General features: G+C 45.3%; 2 protein-coding genes across 5 annotated transcripts in view; both read left to right on the forward strand.

Annotated features, from left to right (window-relative positions):
• The first annotated feature begins 590 nt into the window (after positions 1–590).
• LOC127055569 (tripartite motif-containing 13-like) lies at positions 591–13,243 on the forward strand. Of its 4 annotated transcripts, XM_050962738.1 has the most exons (10): positions 1,339–2,364; positions 3,521–3,616; positions 4,539–4,772; positions 4,872–4,894; positions 7,545–7,681; positions 8,091–8,121; positions 10,796–10,833; positions 11,840–11,884; positions 12,252–12,352; positions 12,805–13,243. In XM_050962738.1, the coding sequence occupies exons 1-9, from the start codon at positions 1,741–1,743 to the stop codon at positions 12,323–12,325; spliced, it is 1,302 nt and encodes a 433-aa protein (XP_050818695.1). In that variant the 5' UTR covers positions 1,339–1,740; the 3' UTR covers positions 12,326–12,352; positions 12,805–13,243. The 4 variants fall into 4 exon arrangements, with proteins under 4 accessions (XP_050818694.1, XP_050818693.1, XP_050818692.1 ...); XM_050962737.1 differs by lacking the exon at positions 12,805–13,243 and adding exons at positions 591–661; positions 1,210–1,315 and having other exon boundaries at positions 1,824–2,364; positions 10,796–12,279; XM_050962736.1 differs by lacking the exon at positions 12,805–13,243 and adding an exon at positions 1,039–1,315 and having other exon boundaries at positions 1,824–2,364; positions 10,796–12,279.
• Positions 13,244–21,237: 7,994 nt separating this feature from the next.
• The window catches only part of SLC26A2 (solute carrier family 26 member 2), a 37,153-nt gene continuing 35,741 nt past the window's right edge, over positions 21,238–22,649 (forward strand). Inside the window, exon 1 of the mRNA XM_050962645.1 lies at positions 21,238–21,391. The gene's annotated coding sequence lies outside the window, so the exon portion shown is untranslated. The remainder of the gene's footprint in view (positions 21,392–22,649) is intronic.

Genomic DNA, 22,649 nt, shown 5'->3' on the forward strand with positions numbered 1-22,649 from the left:
CTCTTAAAGGGAGATCTCCATGAAGCTGGAGATCTCCATCACAGTCTTCTTTCTTGGCTAAGCTACATGATGCCAGGGAGGAGAGATTACCTATATGCCCCCATCCCTTATCTGTGAGGATACGTGCACTGTACCTTTAAAACGGAAGTGGGACAGGAGGCAGGAGGGGACCCGAAAAGGATGTACGTAGAGGCTCCACAGTTAAGCCAAAGGGGAGAGAGAGGGCTGGATAATACCGTTTGCATAGTCCAATAAAGTTCCTTGTTCAGTGTTAGAAAATTGTGGCTGTGTTGGGATTTTTGCTCTTTACACAACAAGATTATGAAGAAACCACCTGGGCATAGCTGGGTCCCAAATACCCTTGTTTTCTAACTGTACTCTACACAAACATACCAGACTTTGTCAAATAGGTGCGCAAGCGCACACACACACAAACTGTTGTTGACTAATTTCAAGCAACGTATACAACAGAACACAGCAAGCACCACTAGAGGGCTCACAAATTGCATAAAGGGATAGGACCCTATTTCTCTACACTCCAACCCTTTGCAGTGATGTTTTACCAATGACACATGACCCCCTCTAGAGCAGGCTGGGTGCAGAAGAAATGCCTTAAATGTCTCCTGTAAGCAGGGATGAAAGTAACTCACAGGACTTACCGGTACAGTCGGAGTCTGCGGGAGGGGAGTGGCCTCCTCCAGAAGAGGCGGGGCCTCAAGATTTAAAGGCCCTGGGCACCAGCTGTGGCTGGGAGTCCCAGGGCCTTTAAATCACCCAGGGGGCTTCCAGCTGCATAGGTGGCTGGTAGCCCCTGGGGCGAACTAAAGGGCCTGAGGCTCCAGCAGCCATGGAGCTCTGGGCCCTTTAAATCCTGGCCCCAGCCCAGCCGCTGGAGCTGCAGCCCCGGGCCAGGGCTGGGATTTAAAGGGTTCCCCCGAGTTCCCTGCCGCCCGGCCTGGCCGCTGCGGCGGGCCAGGGCTGGAATTTAAAGGGCTCCTCCGGGCTTCCCACCACAGTGGGGAGCTTGGAGGAGCCCTTTAAATGCCAGCCCTAGCCCGGCTGCCGGAGCTGTGGGCCGGAGCTGGGCCAGGATTTAAAGGGCTCCTCTGGGTTCCCTGCTGCCCGGCCTGGCCGCTGGAGCTGCAGGCCGGGATTTAAAGGGCTTGGGTCTCTTCTTTATCTCCCTAAGCCCTCTCATTTTCCCTGCAGCCCTGCGTTGGGGAAGACGAGGACTTCAGGCCACATGAAGTAAAGGACAGTGCTTGCTCAGACCAGCCAGGCCTCGCTCGGGAAAAGACAATTCCCTCAAGTGCAGGTTATTTTAAGCCTGCTTTTCTCTTCTCAGCAGGAAGGATTTTTCAGCACATGCTTTTAAATGTCTGCTTTGAGTCCTCACATCCTGTCAGCCCTGATAGTCATTTTAAGGAAGTGTCAGAGGGAGAGAGAAAGAGGGAGCTGAAAAGTTCCAAAGCTGCAGATACCACCGAAGCAGCCAGCACAAAGAAAATAGCAAATATGTTTGCTTGTGGGAGGAGGATCCAGAGAACAGACAGCTCAGAGGGTGGATGTCTTTGCTTAGCCTATAAGGGTGGAGAGAGGAGGTCCTTACAGACTTTGGTATGGTTTTGCTGTTGTCTTTCTGTCTGCCTGACTCTGCAGTTGGCACTAAACCCAGCAGCTTCCTGTTTAGTTTAGTTTCATTTCTCACAGACTGGCTAGGAGGGTGTTGTTTCTGAGGCCATGGCAGAGGCAGAGGAAGAATTCAGAGCAGCTGCTGACCTGGAAGATGAGCTCAGCTGCCCTATCTGTCTGTGCTTCTACAGGAACCCTGTCTCCCTGAGCTGCCATCACAGCTTCTGCAAGGAGTGCATCCAGAAAGCACTGGCTGCCCAGCAGCAAGCCAAGGCCACCTACTCCTGTCCTATGTGCAAGGTCCAGCTGGGGCCCTTTCTGGAGCTGCATAAGAACTTCCAGCTCTGCAGCATCGTGGAGAAGTTCCAGACGGCTTCTTCAAAGGGAAAGCAGGACAAAGAGAAGGCCTCTCCACAAGGGAAGGAGATAATCCCCTGTGATTTCTGCTTGGAGCAGCCTCACACAGCAGTGAAAACCTGTCTGACCTGTGAGGCATCTCTGTGTCAGGCCCACCTGAGCAAACACAATGCCAAGGCTGCACAGAAGGATCATGTCCTGGTGGAACCCAGTGACAACAGCTCCCTGCAGGAGAGGAAGTGTGGCGAGCATGGCAAGCTGCTAGAGTGTTACTGTGAAGATGACCTGATCTTCGTCTGTGTGATCTGCTCTATCGCAGGCTCCCACAAGGGCCACAGCATCATCACCCTGAAGGAGGAGTATGACAAGGAGCTGGTAAGGTGCTTTCTGCATCTCTGCTTGACAGGCACAAACTCCAAAGGGGATCTTTATGTACAGCCCCTTATAGAGCTATGCTCAGTATGCTAGTTCAGTTCAGGGTGGAAGTGCTAGGCGGGTAAGGGAAGGATTCCCCAGGTAATTCGGTACAGGGGGTAAAGGGAGGTGACTCATGAGCTGGTCTTAGTGTTCACCCCCAAAGTGAGAAAACTGTAGAAATCAGGAGGAAATTGACCTTGATTGCCCCTTTTTTATGCTGGGTCACACTCAGTTAAAGGCAGGAGGCAGATTTCAGTTCAAGCAATGATGTATGAGGGTCAAAAGTATAAAAAGTCCTTTGTGGGCCCACGTGGACACTGCTAGAGTACAGTGATAGTCCCAGATAGCCTACGGGGAAAGCCCTGCAGTTCAGCATACTGAGCTTTGAAGCAGTAGTACGGTTAGCTGCACTCCAGGACTTTCAGTGCAGTGTAGCAGTGTCCACCCGGGACGTGCCAAGCTGATGTGCTGGAGATTCACATCTTGGTTTGCTGTGCCGTAACTTGCCACACAGATAAGTCCTGAGATAGGTTTGGGGTAAATATCCATGATCGCTACCTTATGTTCATGGTATAGTGGTATACTATAGTGGTATAATAGGACTATTCACCTGGGTAAAGTTATGTACGTGTGTAAGTGTTTGCAGGATCGCATATTAAGTGATAAGCTAAACATATACAACTTCTCTTTTTAACCTACACAGTCAGTGTGTGTCTAACAAATATGGGACTCTCTTTTTGTTCTGTGTTTGCACAGCACCTAGCACAATAGGGTCCTTATCCATCACTGGGGCTCCTGGGTGCTATGATAATGCAAACAGTCAATTTCTATATATAGGAGGTAAAATTAAAATCAGTTCTGACTACAATTCCAAGAATGTTTCCGTTTTCCAACTCATCCATGGTCTTATGTCTTTCGAGGAGGGTTGGGGGAGGCGAGAAGCACACAACTTATTATGTGGCTCACTTGAAACAAATGGGTGCACATATTCGATGAGAAGGAATGAAAGGGTCGCTTGTTCATTTCATCAACTCCATAAAAGTGCCATTTTCTTATGAAACCATCACTGTTACTTTCCCGTTATAATGTTTAATGCTGTTTTTCCTTTAACTAGGTTGTTTTCTCTGACACTATGGAACTGATGCAGGAAAACAAAAGTGCTATGAATAAAACCTTGGAGGAGCTTCAGAAGAGTGAGAATCAGCTCCAGGTTTGTCCCTGGATTATTCAAAGTATCTTTCTTTAATGACTTGTAAGAAAAAAAAAGATAGCATCTCTGATCAGTGTTCTCCAGCAACCCCTTCTGACTGTGAAGATGACATAATAATAAATCTGTATTAATAATACCCCACTATGGGGATCTTCAGGTCATGGGACTGCAACTTGTTTTTAAAAAAAAACAACCATAATTGTGAAGAAAAATGACAGAGGCAAAGAATATTTGTTTGCATTCTGTGGTGTCTTTCTTCCACCGATCTCAAAGTACTTTGGGGCTAAATGTGAAACCCTAATTCACATTTGTGAGCAGTTACTCATGTAAGTAGTCCCACTGAAGAAGTCTAGCCTTTTGCAATCAATAATTAATTTTCACAATGTTCCCAGTGTAAGTTAGCGGATCATTATTATTCTTATCCCCGTTTTTGCTTTATCCCCATTATTCTTATCCCTTATTTACAAATGAGTAAACTGAAGAGCAGAGAGGTTAAGTGTCTTAGGCAAAATCACACAACCACGTCAGAAATAGAACCCAGGATTCTGACTCCCAGCTCCCTTGTCAAATCACTACACACACTTAATCCCATTGCATTGTTCTTAAAGCTCTCTTCTTCTATTAAAAGAGGAGCTGTACGTGAGCATGGGATTTTCAGAGTAAACCAATGCAATTCTCAGACTATAATGACCTAGCTGAACTTTCTCTGCTTTATTCCCTTTCATCACACCCAGATAATTTTCAGATTACACTGATTACTTGGTTGTGCCAAGGAAAAATGAAACATACTTATTGTCCACTTCATTCTTAACTCTGGTATTGCAAAACATTGGGTATAATAATGATAATTAATAAATAAACACACAAAGCTGTGGTACTGAATTCCTGAGCCAGCACCTTATTTGCTTACGTGTTCTTTTAGCTCAATAAGAAAACTTTGGATGCTCAGCTATCAAACCTCTTCAAAGAGATCAAGGCAGAGGTGGATCAGAAGGAGAAGCAGATCCTGGCTGACATACAATCCAGTGAGAAAAATCAGCTGTCAGACATTGCCACACTGAAGAAGCAAACAGAAAAGAAGAGAGATGAGGCTGCGAAGGATCTTCAGGACCTGCAGATGCTGAGGGTGCAAACAGACCCTTTCCAGTTCCTCAGAGTAAGCGGCAACATTTAGCTCTGATTTAATAAATGAACATTCAAGCAGTTGCCCTTGCCCGGCATTGCACTAAAACTATTTTTTTTAATATTTTTATAGGAATTTAAACTGGCACAAGACAGGTAAGTTCTCCCCAAAAAGTTTTGTCTTATTCCTTGACACAATAGGGAGCTGGCAACTCTAAAAGCTCAGAAGACCTTCTCTGTATCCCTAGTCTTTGTTCTGTGTCCCAGTGCCCCTCAAATCAGGCTGGTCTTGGGTCAGAATTCACCACTCCCAAAATATGGATGGATAACGATTCACCTGTAACTCCAATCGTGCCCCATTAATTTTTGATGTCCTGAGCCACCACCTTGATTACCCACCTCTAAGGGAAGCCACTGGAGGTTATTAGCTCATAGTTGTATTTTCCAGAGGTGAGCACAGTGTAGGGTTCAATTGTATTGAGAGTGATGCTTTGTCATGTGTATGCAGCCTTGTATGATGTGCTTGGGCAAAACTACTGCACTTAGAACAAGGTGCAGGGCTCCATTTTTGGGTTAGGGGTTAACTGTCTCATTTGACTCAGTTTGGGGTCTCATCACTCTCCCAGCAGCTGGGCTGCCCTTTCTGCTTGAGGACAGTCATAGTAGTTTTAGTGGTGTTGATGCCTCCTGTTGCAAGTGGCACAGGTGGTTAGTAAGTTTCTTATTGGCACACCTATCTGCTATGGTTATCAGTACAAAAAAATAATAATCATCTGAGCGATATCACTGGCTTGTTGTGGTGCAGGGAGGTGATAAAAAGTCCCCTTGAGGGTCACGTAGCAATTTGACTTTAACATTGATTTGGATTTTAAAATGTCACCTTTGCACCTTGTAAGAATCAGGGTTAGACTGTGACTTGGATTTTGTTTTCTGTTTTGTTTTTGGTTTATGCCACTTCCAAAGTGACTTACGCTACACCAGAAAGGGCACTTTTATATCAGGTGTGACAAAGTTCCTCCTCTACTTTGGTGGGTCCTGCGCTTATTGGCAGATTTGCTCACCTCAGTGATCTTCCCCACAGTATGGATCAACTCCTGTGTCTGATCAGGAGTTGGGAGGTTTGGGGGGAACCCAGGCCCGCCCTCTACTCTGGGTTCCAGCCCAGTGCCCTGTGGATTGCAGCTGTCTATAGTGCCTCTTGTAACAGCTGCATGACAGCTACAACTCCCTGGGCTACTTCCTCATGGCCTCCTCCAAACACCTTCTTTATCCTCACCACAGGATCTTCTTCCTGGTGTCTGATAATGCTTGTACTCTTTAGTCCTCCAGCAGCACAGCCTCTCACTCTCAGCTCCTTGTGCCTCTTGCTCCCAGCTCCTCACACACACTTCCTCTCCTCTGGCTCCTCCTTCCCTTAATGGCGTGAGCTCCTTTTTAAACCCAGGTGCCCTGATTAGCCTGCCTTGATTGACTGCAGGTGTTCTAATCAGCTTGTCTGCCTGAATTGGTTCTAGCAAGTTCCTGATTACTTTAGTGCAGCCCCTGCTCTGGTCACTCAGGGAACAGAAAACTACTCAGCCAGTGACCAGTATATTTGCCCTCTACCAGACTCCTGTACCCCTCTGGCCTGGGTCTGTCACACAGGATAAGAGTATCCACATGGAGAATATAACTATAGTGGTACAATTCTACCAGTCTAGCAGTGTCAGTAAATTTCCCCATGTACACAAGCCCTGATAGGGTATGAATTGTAGCGCTGAGTCACAATGCCCTCCAGGGCTACCTTTGGGATGGTGCATCTTACACACCTCAGAACTCACAGCTGTATCTAAAATCAAAATCTAACCTTTAGGGAAATAAGTCATTTCCCGGAAGCTTGCCGCAGTTTAATATGTCTGGCATTTTCCTCACACCACACTGGTGATTACGCAGCAGTGATAATAATATTCAGTAATGTTTAGAAAAAAGGTGGCCCTATTTTTCATCAGACAGTTTCAAAATTTGAATGTTTCCACCCAGTGGTAATCAATAGCAATACTACCCAGCAAATCGAGGGACATGGTCATTCCCTTCTATTCAACATTGGTGAGGCCTCATATGGAGAACTGTGTCCAGTTTTGGGCCCCCCACTACAAGAAGAATGTGGAAAAATTGGAAAGAGTCCAGCGGAGGGCAACAAAAATGATTAGGGACCTGGAACACATGACTTATGAGGCGAGGCTGAGGGAACTGAGATTGTTTAGTCTGCAGAAGAGAAGAATGAGGGGGAATTCAACAGCTGCTTTCAACTACCTGAAAGGGGGTTCCAAAGAGGATGGATCTAGACTGGTCTCAGTGGTACTAGATGACAGAATGAGAAGTAATGGTCTCAAGTTGCAGTGGGGGAGGTTTAGGTTGGATATTAGGAAAAACTTTCTCACTCGGAAGATGGTGAAGCCCTCGAATGGGTTACCTAGGGAGGTGGTGGAATCGCCTTCCTTAGAGGTTTTTAAGGTTATGCTTGACAAAGCCCTGGCTGGGATGATTTAGTTGGGGATTGGTTCTGCTTTGAGCAGGGGGTTAGACTAGATGACCTCCTGAGGTCCCTTCCAGCCCTGATATTCTGTGATTCTCTGATAATGTTATTAATAATAACTGTAAGAGTAGTTGTAATGCAGAACACTTCTTTAGTACTTTATGTTGCCGAAGTGCTCTCCTCTCTGTATATTTTCTGCTCATTACTAAGTACCTACCTAACTTTAATGATAGTCAACTTTATAATTGTTAATTGGTGATCATTGATTAAATGACTGTCTGGGTATTCTAGGATTAATAATCAGGATTTCAGCACTGACAGCATGGAAGTATTAGCACTGCAGCTGGATCAGGCAACAATTGCAGCTGCTAGAAGCTGGACACAGCAGTATATCTCAAACCTAGATTCACTGATGCAAGCAGTGCACAGTAAGTAAACTACCCAAACTAGTACAGAACATTACTGCTCTGTAGTGGAAAATGGCCACCTTTTATCAAGGACTGTGCAATAGCTCCCTGATTTATTCAACAGAGCATTGCTTGTGTGCTGCAAATTTTGATCCTTCTCTATAGGGGCCAGGGTATGGATGTCTGCCATCTGCCATGGCGCCTTATCCCCTCATCCCCTCCCCCCGACCAGTTTCCATCTGCCGCAGCATTCCAAACCTCACCCTCTGTTAGACCTTCAGGGACCACCCCATGTGTTTGCCCAGTGGACCCATATTTTCAAATCTGCCTCTGATAATGGGATCAAGACCCCACAGCAACACATTCCAAATGACTGTTTATATTGCTAATATACTGCCAGCCTCCTAAGACATTCTCTCAACCCTTGCAGGTCAATTCATTAACCAAACACAGAGGAACAGGTAAAAATCCCTTTCTTCTCTTCACTTTTGCAATATTCACTGCAAATGCCACTAACCAGCCTTTGTATTTTCCAAAAGTTCACAGCTCTTCATTGGGAGGCCATTATATATTGGGCTAAAGGGACAGAGATTTCACTGCTTTAGTCCTCCTTCAGAACTGGACCTGCACTGGTGCTGCAAACATTCCTCACAAACATTTGTTCACATTGTTAAACAGATTTGCTTTGAGTGTATCTGTGCCTCTTTGCTTTCCCTGAATATGCTAGAGAAGGGGTTCGCCAGCAGAAGCGTTCCCCCAAACAGCGCACTTAAATTCATACAGCAGAGTATTTGTGGAAAGTCGAGTGTGAATGCAGAAGGCGAGGATTCACCATGGCCACCTAATTCTAAGACTTACTGCCTGGAGTTGTTCACAACCAGGAGTGTCAGCCTTAGAGCAGACTGTCATAAAGCAGGGCAGACACCCCAAGCTGGCTGTATGTGCTATAATTAGATTTCACCAACCCAGAAACAAGAGTGAACTCCTGAAGCACTAGAACAGTCTTACCATGGAGTCACAGACAGCCCCCTGGGGCACTCCAGTCTATCTTGTCACACAGTCAAGCTGGACATAGTGATAAATGGTCACTTACACCAAAGATTACAAAAGACTTAGGTTTCTCCCAGTCCCAAGAGACCAATCACTTACCCCAGGTCAATTTGTACCTCAGATCTCACACCAAAGACAACGCTTGTAGCCAATCCTATAGTTAACTAACTAAGGCCATGTCTACATCTAAAATTTTGCAGCGCTGGTTGTTACAGCTGTATTAGTACAGCTGTATAGGGCCAGCGCTGCAGAGTGGCCACACTTACAGCAACCAGCGCTGCAAGTGGTGTTAGATGTGGCCACACTGCAGCGCTGTTGGGCGGCTTCAAGGGGTTTCGGGGAACGCGAGAGCAAACCGGGAAAGGAGACCAGCTTCGCCGCGGTTTGCTCTCGCGTTCCGCGAACCACCCTGCAAACCGCAGGGAAGGAGACCTGCTTGCTCGGGTTCGGGGAACGCGAGAGCAAACCGGGGAAGGAGACCAGCTTCGCCGCGGTTTGCTCTCGCGTTCCGCGAACCACCCTGCAAACCGCAGGGAAGGAGACCTGCTTGTTCGGGGAACGCGAGAGCAAACCGCGGCGAAGCTGGTCTCCTTCCCCAGCTTGCTCTCGCGTTCCCCGAACCGCCGAGCAAGCAGGTCTCCTTCCCTGCGGTTTGCAGGGTGGTTCGCGGAACGCGAGAGCAAACCGCGGCGAAGCTGGTCTCCTTCCCCGGTTTGCTCTCGCGTTCCCGGAACCACCCTGCAAACCGCAGGGAAGGAGACCTGCTTGCTCGGGGTTCGGGGAACGCGAGAGCAAGCCGGGGAAGGAGACCAGCTTGATTACCAGAGGCTTCCTCAGGTATGCTGGGATACCTGCTTATTCCACGGAGGTCAAGAAAAGCGCTGGTAAGTGTCTATACTTGATTACCAGCGCTGGATCACCAGCGCTGGATCCTCTACACCCGAGACAAAACGGGAGTACGGCCAGCGCTGCAAACAGGGAGTTGCAGCACTGGTGGTGCCCTGCAGATGTGTACACCTCCTAAGTTGCAGCGCTGTAACTCCCTCACCAGCGCTGCAACTTTCTGATGTAGACAAGCCCTGAGAATTTATTAACTAGGAAAAAGAAATGAGAGAGTTATTTACAGAATAAAGCAGGCAACATATACACACATATGAGGTGCAGTCTCCAAAAGGTGGCAGAGCTGTAGTAATCTGTCAGCACTGAAAGTCTTTTAGGGCTAACCCAGGTCTACCCTGGGGATCTCCGCTTTTATTTCTTAGCGCCAGCCCTGCAAGAGTCCAGACAGCAAAGAGATGAGGAATTTTCATGTCAGTTATCTTTATTTCCTGTCTTTGTATTGTGATGGTTCACAATGGCCTACTTAGTATTGATAGTCCTCCTTGATGGGTGGGGGAACCACTCCTCCTGCCTGAGTTCACAAGTTCAGAACAGGCATTTTTACAATTATAAAGCAAAACTTACATATGACCTTATTAGAGAGACCAGGTGGGTGAAGTAATATCTTTTCCTGGACCAACTTCTGTTGGTGAGAGAGACAAGCTTTCGAGCTTACAAAGCTTGTCTCTCACCAATAGAAGTTGGTCAAATTAAAGATATTACTTGACCCACCTTGTCTCTCTAGTATCCTGGGACCAACATGGCTACAAGAACCCTGCATACACATTCCATTATAGCATGAGATACAGATATTACAAGTGAGATTAATGCATTCAGCAACTTACAAGCATTTTATAGAGTCTAAACCACATCCTGACAAGTCTAATACCTATCTTGAACAATACTAACATATAAATGAGCTGGTCTGGTTACCAGCAACGAATTTATCCATGCTCAGCTGGCACCTACAGCCTTGGCAATAGCTGTCACTTGGTCCACCAGTGTCACAGTTACATTCCTACAACCAGACTCATCCATTGGCATCCAGGGTAGGAACAGGCCCTAAGAGGTTATTCTTCTTTTCAAAACAATGGGCTTTGCATGTCTCTGTCTCTTAATGAATTTATTTCATACCCAACTCCATCCCCAAAGTGCAGCTTGTGTTTTAATGGACATTGATATTCAGTGTTGTCTCTTGACATACAGAGCAGCTCCAGACTTCAGAGATCATTTCCATTATCAAGGTGAGTGTTCAAAAATGTTGTTGTTGCTCTTAAAGCCTGTGATCCATATCTCCTCTCTGGAGGGAAGGTATCTCATGTGCATTTTGTATTGTGCAGCTCTGTCAGATCTTCCTGTCAGAGGCGAGGCCAGTGGGAATGCAGAGGACAGGTACAGGGCATGGTCCTCAAAATCTGCACCAGGCTGACATCTGCTAGAAAACACACAGGAGACATCCTGGCATTTAGGCCTTAGGGAGGGATTCCTTCTGCGTCAATGCTCCTTAGGGGCCTGATCTAGCTCCCAGGAAAGACTATGCAGACTCCCTCTGACTTTAACAGAAGGTGGATGAAGTCTGTAAGGATCAGGCCTAGTTACTGGGTTGCCACTGAATAGTAATGTGGCATCTGTGCATTTGCATGCCTACTTTATGTGCAAAATTATTACTATAACTGCCTTTTCTCCTTCAGTGTTTTTACTGCAAAGTGAATGAGGCAGGGCTGCTATCTTCCCTCATTCAGTGAGCACCTTAACAGCTTCTCAGTGATTGAGGCATTTCTCCTCTCTCCGCATTACACAGCTAAGTTAGCCATCCACATGGATGTGTGATGCAGCCTTCTTTCCTTTAGCTACTCCCATGAGGTTCTGCTCACTAATGGAGTAAAAGCTTTTTACTATCTTGCCCTTTATGCTTCAGAAAATACAGGAGTAACTTCAGATTGACTCTTGTAAAGGAGATGAGTCTAATCCAGTGTTTCATAAATAACAAAAACTAAGTAGCAAAATGTTAACTCAAGCATATAAAGATCTAGGTGAAATGCTGGTCCCAGTGAAGCCAAGGGGAGTTTACCATTGACTTCAATGAGACCAAAATTTCACCCCCTGATCTTACATCCATACTACTTTGGGCTGTTAATTTTGTCAGAATTTATAAGCTTACCAGGATTAAGCCGACTAGATAGAAGACGTCCAAGAAAAACCCAAGTGCTGCAGGACATCATGTCGGTGACTCATAGCATTCTCTTTCAGTTGCTACTAATCCAGTGCCCAAACAGTGCAGCTGGTTGGAAAATAGTGAGTTGTTTCTGTGAAGATTTTTACCAAAAAAATTATTTTTACGGATGTTTTCCAGGTTTGGGGCAAAAAATAGAAAATGGAAGCCTTTTCAGTTTTCTAACAATGTTTCATTGAAAACCCAGAATATCTAAAAAAGAAATGAAAAATTTCCTCAAAAATTTTGGTTTTAGGGGAAAAAGGTCATTTTCTATCCAAACCTATTTCTGATGGAAAAATGTCAGCCAGTTCTACTCAACAGGATGGTGGTAACATTTTATTTCAAAGGGGCTACCTGTGTGATAGCTGCTCACCTGTGGGAGGAAGAGTTCACAATCTAGTCCTAAGTATGATTACATTTCCCTGAAATGTTTGGTTGTTTTGCCAGGTAATCCACACCATCCTTTCTTCAAAAAACAACAGATGTTTGGTTTTGGAAATCTCCATTTTTCACGGAAATAGACTGGGAACACAAGGCAATGAATGCAGGTAAGATACGAAGAGAAATTTATTAATTACAGAGTAATTAAACAGTATCTCTCTCCTCTCTTTAGCACCTACCCAGTCCCAGATATGATAGTAAGTGTTTAAAACAGCTTGCTATATTTTTCTAAGGCACTAAATTGTCAAAACCCTAAGTATCAGCTGAGCATTTTAACACAATAGTGTTGTCTAATTAACTGTGTTTAAAGAAAGCTATAGCTCATTACTAGGGCTCTGTGTTTGCAATGTAGGTTTGGTTATGAGACAAGATTTCTGTTACGGTCAAACTAAATGTTCCACGCAGAGCAAGAACCTAACTGAAATGAGAAAGCAGGAGAAAGCACTGGACAAGATGAAATGCTAAATAGCCCTTAAGAAATGTTGCTAATGTGCTCATCCAAATATAATTTGTTATTGAGGGTGACAAAGTGAATCTTCTCAATCTTTTATATTTCTAGAACATACAACGAAAGGAAAGGATGTGGTGTCTGAAATAGTGGTTCGCAACAAGGCCCGTGATTCCCAGAAGCAATAAAGAGACATGGAAAAAGTTGGGGAAACTGAGACCAAAGAGATTAAGTTCAACATTTTCAAAATTATCTGTTAATTCTGGGTACTTTTCAAGTGTCCCTGCCAAAAAAACTTCCTGCAGCAAATAAAAATATAGAATACGAATGCAAAGAATTAAACATGAATGCAGTAAAAAAGCCCATGTGGCTTGTCCTTTTCCCTTTCTCACCAACACGTGGAACTGCTTGTTTCAGAGTATTTACCAACCAAGCTATAGTCGTGTCACCAGTGATAAGTCTGACTAAATAGTGGCTGTATGTGTGTAAGCTTTTGACTTCTGTTCAGTGTGTTTTGGTGTAATCAAATAAATGATTACAAACATGTAAAGTCAGTGCTATAGTAGTTCATGCCATTAAGCAGATTTCTAGTATTCAAGACATGTCTGCTTACAGTTGACTACAGTAAACAAGGCAGGACTTCGGGAAGCTATACAGTGAAATACCATATAGTAATCCTACGAAGAAAATTTTGTAAAAGGACTCCTCAGCTCACAAGCAGCACACTTCACTTACAGTCCTGCAGGCTGGGAATGTGCTGCTTTATTTAACTGTATACAAAAACAGGATTGTGGGGGGGACCACAGGAAATGAGGGGTGGAGCATGGCCCAACCCATAATACTCTACCCAGTTAACCCCTGGATGACCACTGTACTACGTCCCTCTCTTCGTAATTTACACCCCAAATGTAGTTTTTTAAATAACCGGGGGCTCTTCTCTCTCTCATGGGATAGCGCCTCTCTGGGGCAGCTCAGGCAGATTCGGAACCTGCTGCTTTATTCAACTATATATAGACAGGGTGCGGAGAAAATACACACTAATTAAACAGGAATTAAGGTAGCAGGGGAGCATGGCTCCAACCTATAATACTTTGAGTAACTCAATTAACCCCTAAATGCCCACTGTATTGGAGAAAATATTTTGAAAACTTGCCATAAAGAGTGATTATTAGCTCATGTTCACTTCAGAGCATCATAATTGTTTTTATATCAAAGCCTACAGAATGGGAACACACTGGAGCTTAGGCAGCCTCCAAACGAATCTTTAACACGATTGCTACAGACAAGTCAAAGAGCCAGCAGCAAATAGGGGGAATGTATCAAAAAGACCTGCTCTACCAGAAGTTTTATTCTGGTCTGACAAGCTAAAATGCCGCTGTATTTCTTTCACAATCCTGCCCCACCTTGATTCCTGAGGAGCATTCCGCATTTCAGTACAAGTAACTGCTGCATTATTTGTAAGAATGTCTAGACAGAGCCCATTCAGTTCCAGGTAGGAGCCATATGAGTTTCTTATAGACATCAGAACAAAGCATAAAATTACTCCAAGACCCCTATTAAGTCCATGTTTAGTGTCCACATCCCAGTAATGCTGGCTGGAAGAGAAAATGTGAACTGAGAATCCCCTTCAATTTGCCCAAACTGTACCTCTTCCTAGTAACTGTTGTCCGATGGTTTGAGATGGTGACTCCTGGCTCTTGTTCCTTACTTCCAAAAGTCAGGTCAACATCAGCTGTAGAAGGAAAAGTAAATCTATTTTTTACCACTAGCCCACTCAGCTTTATTTGTTTAATTTCAGATCTTACAATTATGAAAAAAGAAGGGAGAAAAATGAACAAACATAAATCTCCCATCTCAGTCTTTAGGCCTGCTCCTCTGCTGGTATCAATTGGTGGAGCAGCCAGCAGGGAAGGAATAGCAGCTACTCAGAGCACTCCTGGCTCTCGCTGGAGCTGCTCCTGAAATAGGGGCACGGGAGAGGTGATGGGACAGCTGGAGAGGCAACAACCCTTTCCTCTTCCCTATAGTTGTGGGGAAGCCGCACTGCACAGCTCAGGGACATGGTTTCAATTCATAATCAAATACACAATTTCTTCCCACTTCATCACCTTTGAGGACCACAGTTCAGAGCCACAAATATTCCCCAGGCTACAGGGTGGAATCTCTTGATCTAGTAGGAAATTCACCCCAGTGCAGAAGAAGACCTATGCCCCATCTAAGTGCCAGTTAAGGCCTATTTTGATTAAATTGATTCCTAGCTCTATTAGTTACATTTGTGTTCATTTTGACTGAAATGGCTCAAGAGTTTATCTGAGTTCCAGAAATAGGCCACGTATAGAGAGACGTTACCAAATAATCGTATGACCAATCAGGACTCTTGAGCAGGGCTAATGAAGGAACAGATTAAGACGTGTGCATGCCAGCAGAGATGCCAGTATAGAGTGCTGCAAGGTGAATCATTATCTTACCAAGCATGTGGCACAAGCATGTTACAATACAATCAAACAAAGCCATAAGGTGCTTCATGGCCTCAGATCAGACCCTGGCCTCCATGGCTTCTTGACTAGGCTAGTGCCTGGCATGCTACCTGGGAGTAACTGTGAAGGTTGCACTGAGATGAACTAGCCCAGCATGTTGCTGTCTGCTGCCAAAGTGGAATGAGCCAGAGAAAGAACATCACGTGGGTTGCTGTACACTCTGTGCTCCCTATCCAGCCTGAAGCCAATTCAAAGTTTTGTTCTTGATTTTTCAAGGCCATTAATGGATAGGCTCAAGTGATTTTGGCTGACCACTTTTCGCTGCATGACATACCATGGCTGCCACAATCAGTTGGGCTGTCCGCCATAGTGACGTTCACAGAGGCTGGGGGCATAATGTTCTCAGTCATGTTCTTCTGGCCTGTGGCACTGCTTCGCCAATATGCAATAAAGACCCACCTCTTTGTGCAGTTCTAGTCTCAGTAACGCTGTTACAGAATGACTGAGGTGTTGAGGAAGTCAGGTGGGAAAGTTTGCTTTTGGACACAGAATTGATGTGGTTCTTTTTTTTTTTTATGGCACTTAATGCAGAGTTAGTGGTGCTAGAAATGAAATGAACACATAGGCGGAGAGACAGCTCATAATTAGTTTACCATTTGTTACATTTTAATTGTTTTAGGACACTAATTAATTATCTCAATCTTCTAATCTTTTTAAATGTAGATAATTATTTAACTATTTGGGACACCAAAGAACTAGCTTAATTCGGTCTACAACTTCCATGAGATATGACAGGCCCAACCACTCAAGATCAAGAGACAAGACTTTATTTTCTGCCTTGGTATTTTGAAACCTGCTGTGCTCTTTCCTCATGCATCCCTGTTGCCCTGCTTCCACGGGTGAATTCACAGACACTGTCAGCTCTGTTCACATTCTGGTCTGGACTGAGTGGGCCATGTTCATTGGAAAGTTGAGAGTTCGCTACCCACTAATAGCACAGATTCAACAAGCAGGCTCACAACTGGGCATTGCTTCTTCTCAAAACCTGCCAAGTGAAATGTTGGAAAACAAAAGAAAATGATGAAAACAATATCTCCAAAACAAGACTGTGAAGAAATATTCCCCAGGATTGTCAACGGAACGTTGTTCAGAATTGAGTTTCTAGGGTTGATGTTTGCAGCCTTTAGGTTAACCTGGTGCCATTCTCATTAAATTAGGGTTTAAAGACTAAACTACCATATAGAAAGCGTATTAACTGAATAATGCCTTACCGAATATGCTCAAAAAGGTAAAAAGCGAGTTATAAAGAGATATTCCAGTCATTTTTCACACCTTCTTCAAGAAGTCAACTTTGTTTTGTAACCGCTTTGGCATGAAATGTATCGAGCAGTTGAGCTGAAAGCCACAGATTTTCCAGCCACTCTGCGTCTCTGAATCACTAAAGCAATTTCCTTAATTAAACTGAGATTATAAAACTCAAAGTCTGGAAAGCCCCCACCGTTCATGCAGTAGTTTCCCCATCTATAAATGGAGGGCAGGGATACGGTCCTACCTCTCTCAGGGTTGTGACGATTAACTGGTCAATATTTGTACTGCCCCTTGCACCATGGAAAATGCAATCTCAGTGTTAAGTATGATCATTAGCAGCATTTTTACAAAAGACAAATAAACCTCATAACATCCCTGCAAGGCAAACATTATTCATTACTTGTACTATTGTAGTGTTTAGGGTCCCTAGTCAGAACAAGAACACAGTTTCTGCTACAAGGGGCTTACAGTTAAGTATTAGACGATAGATGGAGGCAGACAGACAGGCAGGTTGGGGATTAAAAGGATACAATGAGACAATATTGGTCATCAGGATAGGCAATGATAGGGATTATCCCAACTTTACAGAGCAGGCAGGTTAAGCGTTTGCCTGTGGTCACAGAGGGAGTAGCTGATGAGAACTCTGCGGTTCCTGACTCCCTGTCCTATGCTCAGCCACACCTACTGCCTTTCTTCACATGCTTCTCTGTGTGTTTATTGCCCTCTCCCGCCCATTTGTAATAATCCTCCTTGTGCTTGTGTGGCAATAGGCAGGACCTAAATAAATTCAAACGATCACTGCAAATACTAGAAAATGGACAAATGGCCTCAAATGCAGCCCTGGAAAGTGCAAGGATTTCTTTCAGAGCATGTAGCTCAATCAGATTTTACCAAGGTGCAAATTCATAAAACCTTAGCACACCCTTACTTCCTCTTATTTGTCTCTTGTTTTTTAACTTTTAAAAATAACAGATAATTTAATGCTGGGGAAAGGTGCAGAACTGGCATTCTTAGGAACAGGTACAGAGCAGCAGCTGCACAGCAAGCTCATACACTAGCCCAACATGACTCAGACTTGACCTTGAAAAATCACCTCAAAGGGAGATGTATCTCTGGCCTATTCAGTCCTTAGCGTCTCTACTGAGAGGAAACAATTTGTATCAGTGTGATGGTGGATTCTGTGATGTGGAGGCTTGGCCACTGAGAGCAGAAGTGAGACCCCTGACTCATTCTCTGACTATAGGTCATGTCATCACACATTTTCTTTTAGTGGAAGGGGAAAGGGAGGTCCTATGGGATCTCCCAATCTATGTTCCCTTATTGCACACTGTGCTCTGCAGCGCAGAGCCCTCTCTCTGCCTAAAATAGGCTGGGTTTGTCCCTTCCAAAACTCTGCTCAATCTCTGCAAAAATTGGCCAGAAGGGGTCACTCAAATGCAATTTAAGACCAACTCAGCCCACCTTCTCAGCGCCAGCCATTCCAGGGCCTCTCCCATCCTAGGGTCAATGCACTCTTCTCCACTGTGTGGTTGGGGGGAATAACTGTAGTGAGGTTTAATGTTCAGTTTGATGACCTAAATTAGTCTACTCCTAGCCTGATACCAAGGATCCAGCCTCAGCTGCACCCCCAAAGGTCCACAAATGCCATCTTCAAACAAACAAAATAAGCAACAAAGAGAAAAACTGAGTGGCAAACTCCCAGCAGAACAGACATGGTCTGCCCAGCAAGCTCATAGTGTATGAACTATGTATAATAAAACCCTTTAGGATAAAGAAAATGCAGTTGGGCACATTAGAAATAAAACTCACTCTGCATTGCAGAAGGCCCAGGGGAAAGAAACCAGTAAATGCAGCTGGTCTACTTGGTGAGCTGCTATTACAGACATAGCATTACTGTCTGTGCAAAGCCAAGAGCTTTTCTTTTCATTGGTCCCATTGCTTTGATTTCCTTCCTCCCGGGGATGATCAGTTGGAGAATTGTAACCAGAAGGGAAGCACATCCCTGTCACAATATTAGGGTCCAAGTCACACAGCATAGGGAGCCTACAACAGATGCACTTTCATTTTCTAATGTTACCTGTGATGGTCTGGAGTTCTGGTTCTCTTTTAGTGGGAGTTTTAAACACTCTATATTGGGAGTGTCTTTGGAATGGAGAGATGGTTCAATTCTCTTTTATCACCTGCAGTAATCAATATGCACCTAGAGCGAGAATTCTAACCAGTAACCTCAACAGAACTGTCTCAGATTTCTCCCTTCTCAGCATAAACGGACAAGCCAATGTCTGATAGATCCCCAGCCTTTGCTCTGCTGCACATATCAGTCTTCAGTGTAACACAAAATTTGTGGCCAGGCTTGGGAGTTCAGCAGTCGTTCAAGGTGATCTACCTGCTCTCCCTATCACCATGCTAACTTTGGGTCCAAGCCAGCAGGATATGCATAACAGCTGCTTTCAATTGCTCAAAAAACACAAAAGAAACCAGCCTGGCCTTGTTCACTTTTATTACCCAGCGTGTTTTCTGATTGTAAAATAGCTTGTTGTTTTCACCCAAAGCAAAGAAGCTATGGCCAGCAGATGCAACCTGGTGCTGCAGTTGCAGGCAGCAACTTATTGCAAACCAGTTCAGATGGGAAGGTGTTTTCTCAGAGCGCTACTTTAAATGCCACCAATGTTGTTCTAGGTGGAGTGAGGGCAAATCTTTACCATTAATCAGCATCTCTGCATACTCCCCTGAAGAGCTAATTTGTCACTTTCTTTGGGGACAGCACTTGGTAATTCACAACACATTTCCTTCACCTCCAGCGGCAGGAGGACATCGTAGGAAAATGAGGATCTATTTTCTTCTTTCTCCAGCAGTGGAACAGCCCCAGCATCATAAATGGCTGTGCTAATTCTGGGCCCTGGGAAGGGGTGGGCAGCTATGTGGCCACTTGGGGAAGATGTATTGTTGCACCACAGAGCATTGCCCTGTGCTGTGAAAATGCCCAACCTGTCTGTTGCCTAAGGTTTGGTTTCACTGAAAGCTCCCTTGCAAGGGACTCTGAGCCCAAGACAGCAAGGTGCTGAGCTTTATTCTTCTGCATTCACAGGGATTTGGCCCTGATCTGCACGTTGCAGGGGTAGGCCCTGTGTTTGGCAGCTTCTTTTCTTAACATCTGTTGGTGCCACTGCCAGAGAAGTGGCAGCAAACTTTTCTTCCTAAGATGAGAGGGTTTGGGATGAGGAATTTAGGGAGTTTACCTCTCCCTTTATTGCCAACATGCAATGGCATTTGGCTCCTCCACAGTTCCCCACATCTCTGAACCACTGGTAGAAACTTCTGAAACAGGCTTAGAGAAGATTTCCTCTGACACCACTCAAATAGGTGGCAGTCTAATTCTTATGTGCCTCCTTTAGCCATTTGAAAGGAGTAGGTGGAAGCAATAGAAGGTATATTCACACTTTAAACAGCGGGGTATAGATGTCCCTGCTATGATGGAAACATCTATAGCCCTCACTTAACAGTTCTAAAGCCCTCTCTGCAGTATGACCAAAGACAATACAGCATCCCATTGCACAACTAAAACACTTGACAGCATTGCAAAGAACTGAAACCTGAAATTATTGGGCTATAATGAGCAAAATTGAGAGGATAATTACCTAGGTGGGACCTTCCCATCTTTGCTAGACTATAATTTAGAAGAAAAGCTGAACATTTCTCCACGTTGGTACAATCTTCCGTATTCTAGTAGAATTTTTGGGGATGCAATATGTTGCCAAACTCTGTGTGTGTGGGGAGGGGACAGGGGGAGGTGGGGTGCCCACGTTGTTGGCTAAATTAGCTGTGATTGGGGGAGATAAGGATTTTGTCATTCCTGCTGTATAGCAGGTGAGCTAGATACATAGATGTCCCAATACTGCCTAAGGTGAAAGAGGCTTGTAGGTGAAAATTAATATCTAGGAAGGCAGATTTCTCTGTGGATACTAAGCTGACACTGCAGTTTTATTTCCAGGTCACATTTTGTCTGTTATAGAATGAGAAAATATGAGTTTGATACTACTCCTATTTTTAATGCCCCCTGCTTATGCCTTGAGGGAGGAGGGAAAGGATGAAGATGATATGAGGAAATATACCTGAGCCCAGTGATTATTTAAGAAGAATTCAATCCTACGAGAATTTTAATACCCGCGTAGCCGTTGACTCGAGGACCCCATAATGCACCATCCTGTATACTCAGAATCTAACCATTTTGGATAGAGATCTGTGGACTGAGCTGTCTGTCTGTGAGGCCTGATAGGAACTGATGTGTGAGCGATGCATTCCTGCTGCATGCTCAGTGTTATTAAATGTTGATATTCCATAGCTTTGAGTTACTGGGGCAGTGTTCATTGTCATGCCCTCTTCCCTCCATCCACTTCCTTTCTGTTTGCTGTTTTTCTCATCTTTGATTGACATCTTTAGTAGGGTGGAAAGAGGAGAAGGCAATTTTGCTGTTTCCAGCAGGGGTTGCATCAAGAGTGAGGTGTGGCTAGTTACACTTAAAGGCATAAATAAGATGCTTTTAAGAAGCCAGGGAACAGACCCTGTTTGCGTTTACATTCCTGGGCAGCGAAGTAACGGGGCGCAAAGTGACCCCTTTCCCCCGTGCACCTCACAGGTCACACCTGGGGGAGAGCAGCCTCCGCAGCGCTGCGGCCGCCATGCCTGTGCAGGTGGGCGGCTCACCGGTTCCCGAGTTACCGCCGCACCCGCCAGACCAGCTGAGCCAGCGCTAAAGGGGAAGGACAGAGTGGAGCAGGAGCCGACTGGTTTCCCACGGAGCAAGGCGGAACTAGAGGAGGATCCCGGCTCCCTCCCTGACCTGCTCCAGGGGCAGCACAGCTACGTGCCTCTGGCTCCGTTTAAAGACCGCCTAAGCCCCCAAGGAGCAAATGGTGAGCAAACGGGTCCGAATCTGGGCCATGTGTGCAACTCTGAAGCTCCTGACACTGACAAACTGTCCCCAAGTCTCAATAAAAGCCTGCATGGCGATGGCAGCTGTAGCTTACAGGGGAAAGAAGGGGTGGTAGTGTTCCTGGGGATAGCGTCTATCACGGAGGAGGGGCTCAGTCCGCCTGGTCCTGAACAGTGGCAGAGGATGCTCGTTTCAGAGTCAAACACTGGCCCCTCTGGCTTTGACTTCTCAGATCCCCTGACTCAGATCCAAAGAGCCATTTATCTAAAGCACAGACTGGAACCGCCGCTGTATGTTTCAGGATATGGCCACCGGATTCCTGGGTGGGTCCTCTTCTAGTCCAAAACCACAGAGGCATTTAGCAGCTAGATGTGATTAGAGACATCCCTGCTACAAGACAGACTCTTTGCAAAACTGAACTGCTCTTAGATGAGTTTTTCCTTTGCCTTAAATAGCCCAAACAGCACGGGAGGAGCTCAGAGTAACCCACACACCTCCTGGGTGTGGTGTTCTGTCCCATCTAGTGGCACCAAGACCACTTAGAGCAATGGTCCCCAACCTTTTTTGTCTGGCGGGCACCAGATGACAAGCCACAGACCGTGGCAGCGGAGGAGCATCCACCGAAATTCCGCCGACAAGCAGCAACATCAATAGGCGTCACCGCCGAAATGCCAACAAGCATCGTCATCCAGAGGCATCGCCGCTGAAATATCGCTAAAAATCGGCAGCATTTCGGCGGCGATGCCTCTGTATGACACAACTTTTCAGTGGCATTTTGGTGGATGCTCGTCCACCGGCCAGTATGGGGCTGCCACGGCACCTGCGGGCGCCGTGTTGGGGACCCCTGACTTAGAGAGAATTAACTGAGTCTGCTCTACAGTCAGCTAACAGCCAGCTGGCTTTTAGCTCATGCACTACGCTCCAGAGGTCCCCAGTTCAATCTGACAACCAGGGTCTGTCAGCATTATATTAGCACAAAATTTTCTTCGACAATCCTATTAATGAACCATCATTTGTCACCTCCCACATCCTTCTTCCCCTCCCCTCTATTTTTTGAGTGAAAAAACCCAAACCAGTTAGCATAGATGAGCATGCTCGGTTGCACCTGCTATAAACACATCCTGTGTACCTGATTCAATGAACAGCAAGCCGTGCTTGTGCTTGTGCATGCAATTCTAGCCTCCAGCCCTACATATCAACTGATGCCTGTAGCACTGGCTGATTTACTTCCTGAGATG

This window comes from Gopherus flavomarginatus, chromosome 7 (genome assembly GCF_025201925.1).
Source record: "Gopherus flavomarginatus isolate rGopFla2 chromosome 7, rGopFla2.mat.asm, whole genome shotgun sequence".
In the NCBI taxonomy this organism is placed as follows: domain Eukaryota; kingdom Metazoa; phylum Chordata; order Testudines; family Testudinidae; genus Gopherus; species Gopherus flavomarginatus.

What these genes read in the sequence shown, in the direction of transcription:
- LOC127055569 (XM_050962735.1), top strand. Translation starts at nt 1,741, where the DNA reads ATGGCAGAGGCAGAGGAAGAATTCAGAGCAGCTGCTGACCTGGAAGAT. An exon ending in ACTGATGCAAGCAGTGCACA is followed by an intron (nt 7,682 to 8,090) that starts GTAAGTAAACTA and finishes CAACCCTTGCAG; the next exon opens with GTCAATTCATTAACCAAACA. An exon ending in AACCAAACACAGAGGAACAG is followed by an intron (nt 8,122 to 10,795) that starts GTAAAAATCCCT and finishes CTTGACATACAG; the next exon opens with AGCAGCTCCAGACTTCAGAG.